Source organism: Mytilus galloprovincialis, chromosome 3 (assembly GCF_965363235.1).
Source record: "Mytilus galloprovincialis chromosome 3, xbMytGall1.hap1.1, whole genome shotgun sequence".
In the NCBI taxonomy this organism is placed as follows: domain Eukaryota; kingdom Metazoa; phylum Mollusca; class Bivalvia; order Mytilida; family Mytilidae; genus Mytilus; species Mytilus galloprovincialis.
The window spans coordinates 50,382,320-50,402,495 of NC_134840.1; the positions used below are offsets into that span (position 1 = coordinate 50,382,320).

The 20,176-nt window shown below is 32.0% G+C and overlaps 1 protein-coding gene across 1 annotated transcript; it reads right to left on the reverse strand.

Moving 5' to 3' along the window:
• LOC143066722 (inositol-tetrakisphosphate 1-kinase-like) lies at window positions 1-17,880 on the reverse strand. Its single transcript, XM_076239533.1, has 10 exons — window positions 17,766-17,880; window positions 14,089-14,113; window positions 13,010-13,135; window positions 11,269-11,383; window positions 9,269-9,373; window positions 5,382-5,425; window positions 4,653-4,812; window positions 2,835-2,896; window positions 1,138-1,294; window positions 1-495 (listed from the first exon to the last, which is right to left on the reverse strand). Exons 1-10 carry the CDS (start codon window positions 17,840-17,842, stop codon window positions 335-337), a joined length of 1,032 nt encoding a protein of 343 aa, XP_076095648.1. The 5' UTR covers window positions 17,843-17,880; the 3' UTR covers window positions 1-334.
• Window positions 17,881-20,176: the final 2,296 nt, after the last annotated feature.

The window sequence follows — 20,176 nt, forward strand, 5'->3', positions numbered from 1 at the left end:
AAAATATAATCTGTAAATATAACCAATAGATTTTGAATTTGTTTATATCAATAACGATAAAGTTTTTAAAGAAATTTTAAATCAACACCAGAACTTCAAAAGACTATGTGTAATAATTACTTTGAATGTCTTATCGAGGCATGAAAAACAAAATGTAAATTCTAAATAGCTATATATTAAATAAATGTTTTCTTTTTCCAATTAGTACAATAATACTGATTTGGCTTTTCCAACAGAGTTTCGTCATGCTTCTCAGCATCTGATGTCATAATACTGTAGTAAAACCAAATCGTTTTGTGATCCTTCGTTATATACTCTGATATGTATGCACCATTCAATGCTCGTTACAAAGTTGTATACTGGTTGTTTCGTTTGGTCCTGCCTTTTCAGCATCAGAATATTGTATCGTATCACCTGATACGGTTTCAACACAGGACATTAAATTCATGAGATGATTGCATAATACTTCTCCAAAGTTATTAACACTTTCATATCCTGAAACAGATAACGCATGCTATAAAATTGAAATAAAACAGGCTGAACTATCATACTTTGTTAAGCACATTTAGGTTTTCTGCACTTAAGATGATCAAGAGCTTAAAAACAAAAGCGACAATAAATATTTGTAGATAACCAAACCGACATGTGCCAAAGCCAAGAAAGGATGAAAAGACGAACAATATGTCACCAACACATTACACAGGGAACTAAAGAATGAGTAACACAAACCCACAAAAACGGAATTTTCTCAGGTGAGAAACCTTGTTAAAACTGTCAAATTCTTAGTTTTCAAGACCTTTGGCTGTGAACAAAACTACAGAAAACATGTGGTTCCGCAGCGCTTTTTTTATTGAAAATTTGAGTTTTTAAGGAAACTCGATTGTTCTGGAATTTTTTAAGTAGAATGAATGTAGAACACCCTTTGCTCAATTTTGCACATGCAATTTTCTCGCAAATTTCTAAACCAAAAGCAGACATTCATTTATTTCCCACTGTTTCTATTTTCTTTTCGTATTAACCGAGCAGCATAACACATTTTTACTTCTAGCTATTATCTTGAGATGTAAAAGCAAGGTAGCGCCAGTCAGTGTCTTGTTTTCCGACTGCAGAAAGTAAAATGAATAATGGTTGACTCACCTGGAAAAGCGTTTATATCTATCACAGCATGTCTTCCATTCTCACAATCAACTATTACATCAATACCAAATAAATCCATTTTAATCTGTTCCTGTATTATCAGACATATTTCTTTTATTCTGTCCTGATCTGGAGTAGCTCGACCATCTTCAACCCACTATAATATATTTTGTCAAAGTTAGGAAAAAGCTATGCTATTACACAGTTCCTAGAAAATAGAGGCAGCAAATAATTAGATGCAATCGAATTCTAACAATACTTAACGGTTGCAATCTTTACTGCTTATACACTGCATGCAACTGTAATTTAATAGAATCATTTGCTTTATCGATATTATGCTATTTCATGAAAAATCGAGTACTAACTGATAAATTTCAAAATCTACAGCTTTGGTACATATATTTTCTGTCATTCGAAAACATCTCAATCTAAATCTAATGACATTTCAAGTCTAAAACATAATTGGCTAATTGTTTCTGATTTACACGACTGCATGTCTTTTCTTTGTAGATTTAAGTCCTTCAAATCAGTATTTTGCATTATTACACCGATATATTCTTATTTTCGTTGAGTATTCATATGTAAAAATGATAAATAGAAAAATACAGATTTTCCACATTCTGACCAACGTATAAGTAGACTTCTCTACGTGTTTCAATATCCAGTTTATGAATAGTTTTTGATCAGGCGTTTTGTGGACCTTTTTTTTTTTGTCTTTTTGTTTTCTTTTGTTTCTTTTTGCAAAAGTGTCATTTTCTTTCTGACAAATTTGTTATGAATGCCCCTTAATTTCTTCCAACTTTCTTTCAACATTTGAGTTTTGATACTGGTAATGTGTTCAAAAACCGTTTACCTTTGTCATTTCATTTTGATGAAGGGTGTGCGAATCATACATTAATAGGGATTTTATGAACACTGTATGCCAGTACAGTATATAAATAATAGAAATTGATTCAGTAATTGTAGAAAAATATTGAAATTGACAATTCGAAGAAAACGTCTTTTTTCCAAGGGCCATAACTTATTAAGTGACTCTACATCGAAAAGAAATTGATAGAACCAAAGTGTACAAACGATAATATGAAAACCCTACTCTACAAACATACGGTCTGACGGACGGACGGATTGCAACCCTATTATTTCCCTTAGGTTTGCCGGATAGATAATAGGAAATCGCAACAACATTTATAATTTTCGATGTATCATGATGGTATGTCAAAATGTATTTTAGGGGTTGCAATTCGGATCTCTATATATTGTTGATAAAAATCCTGTCCAATCATATTTTTTTTTAAAGTTCACCATGATTTGTTTTTAATTTATATTTTTCACATTGTAAATTAATAGGAACATTATATAATGTTACTTAATTCTTTAAATGAAAAATCTATTGAGAATGAAAGTATTTCCTTATCAATTTGAAATGGAAATTAATAAGGAAACCCTCATGTTTGTGTATATTGAGCATCATCCTAGCCAATCTCCGTACAGCGCTCGTTTCCTTTCCGTATACTTTGTACACTACAATACGATATTAAGTGTAGTGATACGAAGTGAGTACGGAATGGATGTGAGCTCTGCGCCTGAGATTGGTGGCAGAGGTCATATAAGTGTAGTGATACGAAGTAAGTACGGACCGGATGTGAGCTCTGCGCCGGAGATTGCATCTTAGCTACAAACTTTCTTCTCAATCTTACCCCAGTCGTCAGAGAATTTAAACGGGTAAGCTTCGACGCATCAAATTTAATCGTATCTTGGCCTGAAAAGAAAAGAAAATACTTTTTAGTGGACATGTATGAACCCTTTCAAATCTTAATAAAAAAAACAAACACATACTGTTTAAGAACCATTTCTACATAAGAAAATTTCTGTACAAAGTCGGGATTATGACAGTTTGATGTGTTTGAGCTTTTGATTTTGCCATTTGATTGCGGACATTTCGTTTTGAATTTCCTCGGAGCTCAGTATGTTTGCTATTTGACTTTTTACTATTGTTTAGAGCTTGAACATGATTAAGTTTGTATATTTGGATAGTTGACATCTATTTTCATTGTCTGTAAACTTAATGGGGGTCAATAGATAAACATATCCAAAAATGCGTATTAATATACTTAATCTATGGGAAGAAAAAAATGGCTTGTTTAAAGTAATAATTTTTATCTTCCTCTTCCACTTGTTCCTTCAAAATGTTTAATCCCGATGTAATTGTTTGCACCTGTCCTAAGTCAGGAATCTGATGTTCAGTGGTTGTCGTCTGTTTATGTGGTTTATTAAAACTAAAAACACAAAAATATCGAACTCCGAAAAATTCAAAACGGAAAGTCCCTAATCAAATGGCAAAATCAAATGATAAAACATATCAAAAGAATGGACAACAACTGTCATATTCCTGAATTAGTACAGGTATTTTCAAATATAGAAACTGGTGAATTGAACCTGGTTTTATAGCGCTAAACTTCTCACTTGTATGACAGTCGCATAAGTGTTTCGCGTTTTTATATTCTAGTAGATTAGACCGTTGGTTTTTCCGTTTGAATGGTTTTACAGTAGTAAGTCTGTGGCCTTTTATAGCTTGCTGTTCGGTGTGAGCCAAGGCCGTAAATTGACCTATAATGGTTTACTTTTATAAGTTGTTACTTGGATGGAGAGTTGTCTCATTGGCACTCATACCACATCCTGCTATATCTATATGGTCTAAATACTTTTCTCTAATTCTTACTCGTTTTATTCGTTTCCCGACATGTTGATTATTTTTATTTAATTATCGTGTGGTTTGATTGATCCCAGTTCTTTGGTCAAAATTTTATTATGACGTCAAACTTTCTTGCTTTCTTTTGAATTTCCTATTGTGACGGCATGAAAGAGGCGATCATGCCTGATGACGTCACATAGAAATATTTTTGTAGATCGCTTGGCGAGCCTTTGGTTTTAACTTTGAAAATTTAACTATTTCGAGTGAATAAATATCGTATCACACTCGATGCAGTGGTAGAATCTATATATGATATGCGTAATGTTGGACCATATGAGTATATGCAGAGGACAATACACGTATGGTTCAAATACTCATATGGTTCGGAATATAAACATCAACAAATAAATGTATATGTATGTAGGCGTTTTCTTTTGTTGCAATTCAGTGTTTCTGTTGTTCCGGTGTTTTCCTCCTATAGTTGATGTGTATGTCGGATTTAGCTTGTTACCCGGATTTGTTTTTGTTTTATCGAGTTAATTACTTTAAACAGCAGTATACTACTGTTGCCTTTATTTATACGCACATAGACCATACGTGTATGTTCTAAAGACTCACATGATTCGGAACATACACTTTAATAAAAGATAACTGATGGAGAAAAGCTTTTAAAACCAAAACAAGTAAAACGAATCGATAAATATTCATGATAGTGAGAATGAGGATCAGTTGGTTAATGAGTGTGGCACATGTTGTCCATGTGTAAGATGCATCAAATTTAACACAAATAGGTCAACACAACTATCACATATAAATAACTTACCTGTCGCTGATAAATTTTTGACTGATGGTTTTTCAACGATGAACGGCTTATCACCAACAATGTAAACTTTATACAGAACTGAATCATGGTTTATGAAAGACTGGGCAACACAAGGAGTCTTAATGTCTTTTAAACCATTTTCATCAAATATAATTGACATCTGGAAAAACAAGACCAATATGTTTAAAGATTTTTCATTTATATCTACTGTAATTAGATGCAGGATTTTGGATTTTTTAAATTCTTACAACCTATTATCTAATATCGATGACACATCAACGCAACAATGAATATTCTGTACAAAAAGTCTAAAGGATAATTTGCGAGAATCTAACATCTCCTTCTTTACTTGAAAAAACCTTACATACCTTGACATTATAACTGTTTGTAAAGATTTCATTGTATTGTGATACTTCATTCAATAAAGAGATTTGTCTTATATTTTAATTATCAATATAGAAGAACGATTGATGAAAATTTGTATCTTAATGCAAACACACAATACAGGACCAGATATAACATTTTTTTCACTAAACAAAATGAAAGTTTTCATATAATAGGTTGAGATAGGTGCCTACTGTCCTCTTGAAATAGATTCATACAACTGTGCAGCTAAGTTGTTTATGGTTAAATTTTGATAAATTCAACCAAACTATTGTTTGATTTGGCCATACCATGTTGTTGGAAGTTAAACAAAAAAGAAATTTAGTATATAGAACGGTCCTTTACCAGATGCGAATCGTCATTCCCTTGAGCAACAATAGGTTTGCAGACTGGAAAAAAAAGAAAGTAACTGTAAATTATGCTTAAACAATGTTAATGTATACAGTTTAGCTAATATTCAGAATACAATAAAAAAAAATAACGTGCATCCCTATATTACTTTCGAATTGATATATCGGCATTGCATAATGCAATGATGGGATGCTGTCAATAATTTGAATTAACAGGAATCTAAAGAAATATTGTTTTCAACTTTTAGAGACGAAAATAGGTTATTCAATAATTCGTTTTCAATAATATTTTTAAACTTGAGTTATAGGTGTTTCAAATGTTTGCGGTATTCCATGTTTAAGGTAGCACAATACAAAGATTTTTCATCCCCAATCAGACATCTTTAAACTGATTTATACTGCACTTGTTCTATTTGAGCAGTCAAAATGCGTTGACTGTATATTTCTATGTCATATACAGTCACTGACCCGATATCACTTTTCCTCATGAATATTTAAATAGAAATTGCCAAAATAATATTGAATTATTCAGACGACCTCTTCAACCTGTTCTTGTTTCAAATGCATGCAACGATGCGTGGAACCACTCAACATTGTTTCTTTTGCAATAATGGAAAAACATATTTAATTTGTTAATATTTTTTGTTTGCAACCTATAAATCCTTATGTTTTATGCTTATGGTTGATATTTAAGTCCATACTCAAACAATTTCGTTCACCATCGAGTGTTGGTTTCAACAGGTAAATGTAAATTTCATTGTGTTGTATATTTCTCCGCAAGCATGTTGTGAGACCTTTTTAAAGGGTATTTACCCAAATATTTAAATCAAATAAATAACCCTAACGCATTAAACAACAATTGAAATTGTTTTTTTTAGATTGCAGTATACAGACAATAATAGTGCATTGACTTGACATATCAAAATTTGTTTCTAATGTGTAAATAATCGTCTCTCATAATTCTATATGAATGGCTTTTACATATGTGTAATTTGTTTTAATCAATGTATTATGTATTGCTTTGTAAAAGGTGAGACGTTAATAAAATATTGTATTGTATTGTATTGTATTATATCAACGATATAAGGATTTGGCCCGAAACGGGGAAATAGCTCGGCACAGCCTCGCATTTCCCCGTTTCTAAGCCCCATCCTTATATCGTTGATATGTGAAGTCAATGCACTATTATTGTCTATGTAATTCCACTCATCTTTCTTTAAATTTTATAAATGAGGTACCAAAATAAAGAAGAAGGATTAATCTTTCAAATTGTGATAATTTCATTATGACATAATTATTACATAATTGATTATTATGTAATTAGTTGCCATTCTGTGATGTCCATACTTGAATGAATTTAGCTTCTTTGTTCTTCATAGCATCCTAAATTTTTTATAGATTCTTGCACAACACAGTTTGACCTCCAAAACTGTGTCTCAGATTTTTCCTATTGTATTTCATTCTATCATAAATCTTCAATGAAGTTTGCAACATCAATTCATTAGAGACCACTAAATTCAATTGAGTATAAAATTTGTTCTATTGAGGTTTTTTGGAAATCTGGGACACAGTCAAATGTGGACATCACAATATAGCGACTAATTACATAATAATTAATTATGTAATAATTATGTCATAATGAAATTATCACAATTTGAAAGATTAATCTTTCTTCTTTCTTTTGGTACCTCGTTTATAAAACATAAAGAAGGATAAAATGAATTACATCAGTTTAAAGTTGTCTGATTGGGAGTGAAAAAATCTTTGTATTGTGCTACCTTAATAGTTTGTGATTGTGAGTTGTTTTTAACAAGTTACAGAACAATTGACACAATGTATTTCTTCAAAAAACATTTATTAGACTGGATTAAAAAAATACTTCTCAAACAATAATAAACATCTAAAACTTTGAAAATATGAAATTGAAGGAAAAAAACGTATCTGCGAATCGAAAGAATCTATGTCATCGAAAACGCTAGATAGTTAATTGTAATGCAATATCGTTTGTAATTTTGATTGAATAATGTCACCAATTGTCATAGCATCAATTCACAAATGATGCTATAAAAATGTACGCACATGCCCAGACGACGTATGACAGATTTTAAATTTATGATTTGACGTTGTTTTCTGTCAGTTTCATTTAAATGATGATACCAATATTGTATTTTACACTCTAATGGCATCAGTTGGTGATTTGATGCCGTCGGACCTTTCAAAAAAAGTACAGTTATCTCCTAACCCACAGTATACTAAGTAAGTACTGAATTAAGTGAAAAGGGCTCAATATTAAAATAATTATTTATAATTAGTTTTAATAACGTCAATTAAAACAATTTTCCAAAGTCTAAAAAAATGAGGAATAATTGCACGAACAATGCTATAACAGTAGGCACATCTCTTAAAATTCTGACATACCACTCCTGTGTGAGTATCTGTTTGTGAAACTACAAGGGTTTTGATTGAAAATTGTTAAAGAGAAATTTTAATCTACACAATTAGGACTATCTTTTTAAAGTTTTGTAACATCATGATAAGTTCCCAGTCTGGAAATATTGAAAATAAGCCCCAAACAACCAAATGGTAGTAAATGAACCCTTTTCATATGCATGCCATATTAAGAAAAATTACAAATGTCTGGGCTAACAGCCTCTGTAGGATAGTAAAATTGCTGAAGCCAAGCCATGCTCCTGTTATTAATTCGTGGTTTTTTTTTAGCAAAAGAGAACTAAGGGAAACAGTGAAGTATCTTTACCTTTTCAAATAAAAACTGAAGATAGTTTAAGCCTTGATACGAGAAATAGGTTTTTTGTGGTTATTTTTAATAGTAAAATGTTCTTTAAAATGTTGAATACGTATATCAACTATGTTCATTACTGAATTAAAAAAAAAGTCCAAAGATTTTTTGTCAGCTTTTTCCCGTTTTATCCATTTCAAACAGTAAGTACGGAGTCATTGTCATTTTGTTTAGTTTCTTTTGTTACCTATTCTGACATCAGACTCGGAATTCTTTTGAGTTGAGTGTTACTCTGCGTTTTGTTGTTTGTTTTTTTCTACATTGGCTAGAGATATAGTGGAGGGTTGAGATCTCAAAAAACATGTTTAACCACGCCGCATTTTTGCGCCTGTCCCAAGTCAGTAGCCTCTGGCCTTTGTTAGTCTTGTATGATTTTTAATTTTAGTTACTTGCGTATATTTGTGAGTTTAGTATAACGTCCATTATCACTGAACTAGTTTACATTTTTGTTAAGGGGAAAGCTGAAGCCCACCACCGGATGCGGGAGTTTCTCGCGCACTGAAGACCCATTGGTGGCCTTCGGCTGTTGTCTGATCTTTGGTCGGGTTGTTGTCTCTTTGACACATTCCCAAATTTCCATTCTCAATTTTACACAATGACAAAAAGATAAGCAAAATCAGAGACTGAAAATGCCAAATAAAAGCTTATAAAGATCAAACTCAAAAGAATATGTGATTTAGAACGAAACAGATTGGATGTAATTTGAACGAACTAACGTAACCAATCATACTAAAGATATTAAAGTAATTCTTTCTTTATAAAAAGCGCAAACGCCCATGTCCATAAATCGCAATGTCTTTAAACTTGGTGCACAAAAGGAATTGAGAATAGAAATAGCGAATAGACAACAACCCGACGAAAGAGCAGAAAACATCGCATGGACTGATTACCCGCAAATCGGTGTTTTAAATATTTTTTAAGTCTCTTAGCAGTTTGCTTAGTAAGTGGAAAATTTTAATGAAAATAATTGATTTTTATCAAAGTTTGCGATGTAATGGCCATTATGTATCGTTTTCATTTACTATAAATAAAAGTAGTACTAACTTTTCCCCAAGGATCACGTGATATCCAGAGTATATACTTACCAAAAGGATAGGTCACATTTGCTTCCCTTAATTTCTGTACTAACATGTTGCTCTCTTTGTCAGCTGTAGTCAAATTTACAAAGGAAGGAACAAACACATTATAACCTGTTATAAAAACATACTCATTAAAATGATGGAAATAATTCATTATTTAAAAAAGAAACATGTGTGCTAACTAGTACTTATTACTACAGTATAATGTTTTAGCAAACCATTTGTTGATCTAGCAAATAAGTAGAACAAACGTTAAGTATATGTAAAGACAGGAAAATCGTGAAAGTGTTCAATGACCTACAATGCATTCTATTTTACACCTACACTGTATCACATGCACATATACTACTATAACATCCTTTTATACACATACACTACATCCTACCATTTTCCTACACTGCATCTAATACCGCAGTCCCACTAGGCCACGATCGCACTACGATCTGTGAAAAAAACTGCAAATTTTGATGATTGTAGTACGATCGTGTAGGTCGTATCACGGTCGTGGTGAGGTCTTCAAGATCGTGATGAGCATGGTGCGGTCGTGGTGAAATCAGGTCGCAGAAGAAGCGTAGTAAGAGCGCAGTAAGGTCGTAGTAAGATCGCAAAGGTCGCTGTACCATCGCAGCGAGAGCGTAAAGAAAGCGTGATTCTATTCGGAGAGATTGCGCTACGATCTCACAGCGACGTTATTACGACCTCACTACGACCATCACGTTCCCACCGCAACCAAACTACGCTTCCACTGCGACTATACCACGTTTACACCATGCTGTTGAAGACCATAGTACGATTCTAGCACGCCCTTGCTGTACTCATCACGCACGACCCGACTACGTTCATACTACGACCATCGTTCTCATCAGTGTCATTTTCACATAAAATATATTAAATCTCTCCAGGTTTAGTTTGTCTGTATGTAATTAATACTTCTTGTCCATTTTCTCTAACGGCTCAAAAAATGCTTCTCGTTTTTATATAGATTAGACCGTTGTTTTTCCAGTTTGAATGGTTTAACACTAGTAATTTTTGGGGCCCTTTATAGACTGATGTTCGGTGTGAGCCAAGGCTCCGTGATGAAGGCCATAACTTAGCCTAAAATGGTTTACATTTATAAATTGTTACTTGGATGGAGAGTTGTCTCATTGGCACTCATACCACATATTCCTATATCTGTTGACACATCTGTGTCATCTCTGCTAGCGTTCACTAAAATATCGTCATTTGAGCTTTAAGGACAAGCGAAAGGTTGTAATTTAGGTTGGATTGGTCGGTCCGACATCTTTGCTTGATCCGGATTCGTCACAATCAGAGCTGCCTCTGCCTCTACATCAACCCCGAGCACCATTCCCATGTGTTCTAGTAGATTTTGGTGGCATGACAGTATTGTTTCGCTAAATCTACGTATTAATCAGAAATAGAAGGAATGGAACTGTATTGATATGGAACACGATGTTGACGTTTTTGCTGAGAACGTAGTAAGATCGCGGTATGAACGTAGTATAATCGTGGTAAGAACTTGCTATAATCGCAGTAGAAGCGTGGTAAGATCGTGTTGCAATCGGATAATTCGTGGTATGGTCGTAGTGAGAACGTGATGAGCGTAGAAAGATCTTGATAAGCGTAGTGAGGTCGTAGAATAAGCGCGGTGAGAACGTGGTATAATCGTAGCGAGACCGTTGTAAAAGCGTTATGAGGACGTAGTAGCATCGTGAAAGTAGCGAAAATTTACATTTTCATGCCGCTCATATCGCGACCTCACCACGATCTGAATTATTTTAGATCGTCGTGAGCGTGGTGCGATCGTGGTCTAGTGAGACTGGGGCTTTATCATACAAATATCCTTTCGTATATTTGCACATCTTAAAATTCACCTTCGCCACAACCTCCCAATCTAATACACTTTATCCACTAATACCGGTACTACAACACAACATTCGTTTATTAAATAACATCTTTCTCTACATTTGCACTACATTCGTCCACAGTTTAAGTGTGTTACTTACCAGAATTCAACAAAGGGTCGTGTACCAACTGATACTGGTAATGTCGATTTAACAAGGGTTGTATATGCTCAAATTTGTCTACTAATATACAAGAAGGATTCTCCTTAATGTAATCCTGTAAAAAATGTGAATAAAACTGATATCTTATCAATTATCAAAAGATAATTGATTTCTTTGAAAGAGGGTTGCTACTCACAAGGAAGCTATTAAACCAAGAGTTCCAAATGGTGAAGTTAAAATCATCCCTTCGTAAATTTTAAAAACGTCGTCACGAGTTGGTTGACCGTTATGGAATAACCGTTTTACAAATGATATCGGATATATTCCTTATTTCGTAACTACAATACCCGTCCCTTTTCACGAATGTGACCTACCGAACTATTTACCGGATTTGTAATAACATAAGCAACATGACGGGTGCCACGTGTGGAGCAGGATCTGCTTACCCTTCTGGAGCACCTGAGAACACCCCCTTATTTTGGTGGGGTTCGTGTTACTTAGTCTTTAGTTTTCTGTATTATGTCTTCTGTACTATTGTTTGTTTGTTTGTCTTTTTATTTTTAGCCATGGCGTTGTCAGTTTTTTTTCTATCTATGAGTTTGACTCTCCCTCTGGTATTTTTCGTCCCTCTTTTCTTGCAGTATTTAAGATTATAAACACAACAATGTAATATTTAAAAGTTGTTTTCACATTGACAATATAGATCATTTCTTTTAGAATAGAGCAGAGGTTTTTATTAGTTAATATCTGAAGAACAATAACCAATTAAGTTTAAATATATATATAGACCATCCTTTATTTCGTAAACAGAACTCTTCGTTGTTGAATGTAAACAGGGCATGTAAAAAACTTTTATTAAATATTTACTTTTTCCATTCTTTCTAAAACATTGGTCATTTTGTTATCTTAAATGTTTTAAAGAATATTTATAACTCACTGATATTAAACATCGATATTTCTTATGATGCACGAGGAATTAAAATAATTTGTAAGTCTTGTACTATTTTTAATCAAAATGAGCGAATAATCATAATGACTCGACTTTGCTGTTTAATCAAAAGACTGTTGCTATGTATTGTCTTTTCGTGAATGTATCAATTTAAAAGTTGTGTCTGTGCAGGTTAGATAATTAAAACCTTTTTTTAAATAGGCAATATGTAACAAGGTTTTGTACTTTTTGTTGTACAATTCAAAGAAAAGGTCGTCTCGATTTCTGAAGATATATTTGCAATCTTCTTAATCTATTCACATTCAATGATTACATGGGAATAATATCACTTTGAATTTACTTATTAATCTAATTTCAAGATCATTAATCTTTTTTGTATATCTTTCGATTCCTTGGAATTTCTTTGAACAATTGAACAATTATCCTATAGTAAGGGATGGTCTAATGAAACATATGAATATAATTCACACATCTAGACAAAACTATAATGTTAGAGGTCCATTATTTGATACTTGATATACATGATCATAAAACCTTGACCAACTTAAAAACATTTTTGAATTTTTGGACTTTCTCCTTTCTTACTTATCACTGGGATTACCAGATAATATTTCGTAAGTAGCAAGAAAATAATTATTGAAATAGTATGTCTAATGATTGAAATAATGCCCCTTTGCTAATGTCAACAAAATGAGACTAGCGAAGATGCTGAATTTCTCAGTAGACATCTTACTATAAGTTACAAAATTATGTCCACAATTAATATTGTACTACAAAATAAAAGGATCCAACCTTTATATTGTTAATTTGACGTTCAGCAGTAGAATCCCCAGCTTCTGCTGCAACCAACAATCCATTGCATTTGTGGAGAATCAAATCAAATGGTCCCTGTTCTGTTAAAGGCTGGTCTATATTTAACTAATGTACAATTAAGATCAAATGAATAAATTCTACGTAAAATATAAAAAATGTTAAACATTTTAATTTGCAGTGCATCAATAATATAAATCTCATAAGAGAAACCAGGCTTAAAGATCTGCTACAAAGACGTCTACAAGGCACTATAGCACCAATACTTCTTTTTATCTTTTTAAAGCATATTTTAAAACTTATCTTAAATTAATCTCATTGATTTCTTTTTTGAAAGAGTGTTTCTTCATGAACAATCTATGCAAATTTTGGCAAATTTGCACGACTTGGAAAAAAAGCACAGTAACCCATATCTTTTATTATATTTTTGAAAAATGTTTATACTGGTAAAGTATAAGAAATATCTATCTGTGGAGGAAATATATACCAATGATTCACTTTAAATAAAAATAAATCCAAACAGGGGGAGTAAAAAGGTTAATGCTCCAAACGCTTGTGGCTTCACTTACTTGAAAAAAATACGACAGGATAAAACCGTTTAAAATGTCTCTGAAAAGGCAAGATAACAAATACTTCTAGAATTGGATTATTATTCAAAGATAAAGGAACTCAGTTGGTAACTTGTGCTGTCTTGGGTTTAGAGAACGAACTGTGTGTTCCTACTAATACAAGGAAGTCATAATGATACATAATATATTCGAAAAATACCTATCATACCTATGTGATCTAATAACTTCATCGTCAAAACTCAAAATTTCGAAGAAAATAAAACGTACTTGTTTAGCCTGCATGGACTTATGGCGTGCACTATTTGTTTGGAACGGTTTGTCTAAAATCAATGAAACAGAATACCAACAACTTCATAAACAAACAATTATAAAAGTGAATATTTAGAGTTATTTTCAAAGGCCATGCAATAAAGCTAATATCGATGATAGTCTAAGGACGAGATTAATCTGAATTAAAAGCATTCAAATTATTTACTCATATATTTTACTTACTCTTACAAGTTCTATACCAGCATTTCTGCAAAAAAAATGTAATCAGTAAACTATATATTATAATAACACAAACTCAATTCTCAATACATGATGAGGTTAATCTCATATATTTGGGATTGTACATTTATGAAAATAAAAATGAAAACAAAACACGTTTAATAATGTTATGCGTCAAAATAAGTTTTTTTTTGGATTTACCTTACTTAGAAACGCTCAAAGCCGAATATTTGAAAACCAAGAAAGTATAATAATTTAATAACATAAACAATTGAAGAACTAAACGTCCAAAAAGGACATAAAAAAGCCAAATTAATCGATGGTAAACTTTACCTGAAGGAGTTGAAACTTAAGTTTCTAATAGTCTCAAAACGTAGAAACGGTCAATTTTATACAGGTTTGTTATTGGCCATGTCAGTACCGATTTACTGACTTCTGAGCTGATGATACCCTCGGTGAAAGATAGTCCACCAGCAGAGGTATCGACCCAGTGCAATCAAAAATGAAAACAACAAGTTAAATAAGTTGATGCGTTCGAAGTGAAGTGTGCTTCATTCAATATTTTAACACAAAAAAACAATGTTAGATATAGAATAATAGAAAGTATTTCAAAAATTTAAAAAGCAGGTATATAAAACAAATAACTAATTTCAAAAGTGAAATAAAATAAAAGTTTAATGAGGTTTCTACATCACTACAATAACTCCTATAAGGACACAGTTGATGTTTTTTTTTCTCTATCATCGTATTTTCCTGGTATTGGTGATAATTTATTATGTTACAATTTCCGTCTATGTAACAGTTTTTAAAATCATAGTTTGCTAAAGACAGTTTCTGCAATTGGAAGGTACGAAGGTACTTGTAATAATAACAAGTTTCAGACAAATGGTTGTTGGAATCAGAGTTCTGTCTAACTGAGTATTGTTGACGTAGACGAATCGCGCATATGCAGTAAAAAGTTATAAGCCTGGAATCTGTTATGAGTTTTTCTATTTATTCCTGGTATTGCTGATAATTTATTATGTTACAATTTCCATCTATGTAACAGTTTTCAAAATCATAGTTTGCTAAAGACAGTTTCTGTAATTGTAATAATAACAAGTTTCAGATAAATGTTTGTTGGAATCAGAGTTATGTCTTACAGAGTATTGTTTACGTAGACGATTTTTTTCTTATTTTAAAATATTTTCTTGTAAACTTTTTTCTGGGACAAGGCAATTTCTCATTTTTGTTAAGGAAATAACAGTCCTGCTGATGAAAATTTTTGATATGACGGTACAGTGGTGGGAGAAAGACTAAGATTAGCTTAAAGTTTATGCCTTGGAAAATTGCTCTTTTTCATAGCCTACCTCTATCTGGAGGATTTAAATTAAAGTTAAACGCAAACATTTGAATCTTATTTCAAATTATATTAAATTTGATTAATATTTTATTTACCTTGAGGCGCTCTGAATAAGCTTTAGAAAGCAACAACATTCTGACATAAAACCGATTAGTCGAGTATCATTTTTGGTATTCGATACTCGGTACTCAAGTACTCTTTGACATCCCTACTATATAATGATGAGCATGGCGGATCTTGCATGCATATTAGGAGTCGCCTTCTCTGTCGACGCATACAACCAACATCTCTGCTCTTGCGCTGCATGCTATTTCCTAAAGGTCTGTTTCACCCTGATTGTATCTTCTTATTGATGGATTGAAGAGATTTGAACACCAGTAAACCACTATTGTCTCTTATTCAAAGTCATGACAACATTTTACACGACTAAAGAGTCAAACACGATTTATTATTTGCATGAAATTACATAGGGCTTTGTAGAAAAAGCGTCACCGAACATTTGATCAAAATAGGGTTACGTTTTATACCCCCTGATATAACATAATAATTATTTAGTGTATACATAATTTGATAAATAAAAAATGATATATGCATCATCTAAATACAGAAGACGTTAAAAAGTATGGACCGTCTTATATGTATCCCTCTAATATATTTTAACATACATGTATGTTAGTTGTAATGTTGTACTGTATTACTGAATATGAAGTTATATAATGCAGACTGTCACATAATTCTATACATCGGATGTAACATTACTTAATTAATCTCGCATGCAACATAACTGGTATCATCTAGATGGAAGGGCACATATCTCAAACCTTGACCTTTCTTTTGGCCCAACTCTTTTTTTAAGGTGTTAGACTCACAGAAGGCGAAATATCTTGATTAGGCTTATAGACAAATAAGAACTGTTAAATGTTACAATAAAACATAATCATTTCATCTTCACACAAATTATTAATCAATTTATCAGAATACCGCTCTGTTCATGTTACGGAAACGATTAGTTATAAACTATAAATTTTTGAAATACTAAGGCTTTTCTACCTCGGGAAAAGATTACCTTAGCTGTATTTGGCAAAAAAGCGTCTAGGAATTTTTGGTCATTAATGCTCGTACTTTTACATCTTTTTATTGGATCGTCACTGATGAGTTTTTTGTAGACGAAACGCGCGTAAGACGCAAATATAAAAAAGCAATCCTGGTATCTATGATGGGTTTATTTATATACTTTGTCTTCAAACATCTGTGCATCTGCAGATATATATATGGAGAACTTACGTTATGCGAGGGAAAATAGTGTAAACTCTAAACGTACTGTACAATGTTGCCGAACTTATCAGAATGATGTTCTGTAATGTTTTAATGAATCAGCGGGAAAATATTACCAATTAATGACTGATTTTCTAACATGTTTCTTTACAAAACATAACGCGCATTACAACGAGTTCTACTGCGAACAACACTGTCTTTTACATGATGATGACGAGGAGTCGGGGACGGGCGTAAACGAGATCGACTACCTATGAGGGTTTCGCACGGGTGGCCTTTGATTACGTCTTTTTGGGCATTGTAATCATTCATTTTTACCTTAATTTTGAGAGACAAAAACATAACACAAATATTGTAAAAACAAGAAAAAGAAGTTGTATAAACAACAATTTGACAAGAAATAAATGAATACAGGAATTGATGAATAACAATTGTTAGATTATATGATAAAAAAAAAGAAAAGAAAAAGAATTTTGTCAGCTCGGATATCATCTTTTATTTCAAATATTTTATTCTCTAAATACCCTTGATATACTAAAGGTTACAAAAGTGAATTCCAAGAACTACCCGATGACTTTATTTAGTACTAATAGTTGAAATTCTTCGTATCATTTCCTTTGTAAGGTGGTACATTGTAATATATTTAAATCATGTTTACGCTTCGTCAAATTCTAAAATCTTTTCATACAAATACTGTATCTAATTTAAATTATGATATTTTTTTCAATTCAATTCAATCAAACTGTAACCAAATAAAGTAGTAAATCGTGTAACAATTGGAATAATAATAAGAATAAGAATATTTATTATTCCAATCAAGGGTCCTTGATGGGCAGCGCGACATGTACACATAAAACAATACCTCATGATTTGTAACAGAAACGATAATTTTTATATATTCAAAAGAAACATATAAATATATAACTAATTTGTCTACTGAGGATTAAAGACCATTTGATCATCTTGAAATCAAAATCAACTCACAAGCTATTTAATCTGTTAGTTGAGCAATATTTCCGACATCAGGAAAGAAAATCATTCGACATAAATTGTAAATGCAAACCTGAATAATTCTTTTTGATCTTCTAAATTTGGTGTTTTGTTTCTCGCTAAATTTATCCAAAATCCTACACGTTTCATATCGGCAGTAACTGTCCCTTTTCTTACGTTAACTGATGTATTATGTCATGTTTCAACGCAACATATATCTAGATATGCTATTGATTACAAAGGTGAATTCCAGTAAGTTCATTTGGACTGATTTCCTAGAATCAATGACAAAGCTTCGTTGTGTGCAATTACTTTTCCACCGAATGAGCCAGGGTGAGAAATACGGAGAATGTATAACTGTTTTCTTTTGATGAGTAACATTCTTTAAAAGCTGCATTTCTAACACATATTAGGTCTATGTCGAAAAATATTTAAACTTTAGAATCCAATTCGACGGGAAAGAATATAGCGTGGTAAAACACTTGAGTATCCTAATTAGCATTTTTGTTTATCAATCTTTTTATAACAAGGTATTATTTGAAAAGTTTGAAACTTAAGAAAACCTAGAAATCCGAAATACTTAGTAATGAGTTATTCCTTAAACTCATCCTTGCAAAGACGGAAAGTTAAGTTTTTATACCAGAAATGATATTTACTTTCCATTTTTCCGAATAATCAGTTTTTATTAAGGCAAAAAAATGTAAAAGTGCCATTCTTTTTTTTTATTTAGATTTTTCTGAAACTAAGAAATCAGTCATTTGCATCTGAAATATGAAAATGCAAGTATACTTAAAGAGACACAGCCAACTGAATACGAGAGTAACTATCCTGGTTTTCTTGATAAAGGGTTGTTGCTTACAAGGAAGCTGTTTTATCAAGAGTTCCAAATGGTGAAGTTGAAATCATCACTTCGTAAATTTTACTGACGCCATCGTGAGTTGGTTGACCGTTATTGAATAACCGTTTCACAAATGATATCGGATATGTTCCTTACGTCGTAACTACAATCCCCTTCCCTTTCATGAATGTGACCTACCGAATTAGACTATTTAACGGATTTGTTATCCTATAAGCAAAACGACTGGTCCCACGTGTGGAGCAGGATCTGATTACCCTTCCAGAACACATGAGATCACTCCTAGTTTTTGGTAGGGTTCGTGTCATTTATTCTTTAGTTTTCTATGTTGTGTCATGTGTACTATTGTTTGTCTGTTTGTCCTTTTAATTTTTAGTCATGGCGTTGTCAGTTTATTTTCGATTTATGAGTTTGACTATCCCTCTGGTATCTTTCGTCCATCTTTTATGAACAAATTAACCTAAATTACAACAAAAGGAATAGCCACATTCCTTTATGGTCAGATATGTTCGACTGTGGACCTAAACCATTAGTTTCTTAATAATGTTCACCTTGTTATGCATGCAGTAAGCTGATATATTCATTAGAACTTCATTTATATTTATAAAGATGAACTCATATTTAGAAAAGTGACTTTCAGTAAATTGCCGAGGATTTTATTTCTTAGAAATAGCATATAAGAAGAGAATTGATATGCATCATGCACGTTGAAATATAAGATTTTGAAAGCCAATAATGTGTAAGACTAAACTCATGAAGAGCTAAATGACAAATAAATTGTCATATTCATTAAAGGTCAACTTTGCATGGGTTATGTATTCTGTTTGTAGAGTATTACATTGAAATGAATTTAAAATATGTTCACGCTTGGTAAAAGACTTTAGTCACCTCATTATATTATTAAATTTCAATATTAATTTTTTTTTCAATCCAATTCAACCATTACAAGATAGCTAGCAAAAAAGATAAAATATCTGGCCATTATGCCTTCTAAAACAGGCTAAACCATGGGATAATTTATTTAAATGGATTTACATCACACAATTATCAAGTTCAGCGTGAAAATAGAATTTGATAAAGCATACCATTCAACCAAAATTGTAAATCCAAACCTGAATGATTCTTTTTGATCTTTTAAGTTGGGGACTTTGTTTCTCTTTACATCTATCCAATATCCTACACGTTTCATATCTGCAATGACCGTCTTATTCCTTCCGTTAGCGAAGATCTTCTTTTGAGAATGTTTATATCGATTTTTTTTGTTCCTTAATATACTCATAGTTACAATGGGACATATTTCTTTGAAATAGTAACAAATCTTATCACAGAGGTTTATTTTAGTTAGGAAATTATTCCAAGAAATTCATTGAAATATTGAGTCTCTTTGTTTAGTATTGATTTCAATCTTACTTGTTAATGTCTAATTATATATATATTTTTTAAATTTCATATGAAGCCAAAATAGCTAGAAAATTTAAAAAGAATATAACTCTTAATATGCCTTTAAACAAATATGACCATTTAATAATTTTACAATCTGTTTGATCTCACAAAAAATAAATGATTCCTTGTCCGTGTTCGGTTTATCTTTTAGTATTTTTTAAGGAATGAGTATATTTATTCTTTCT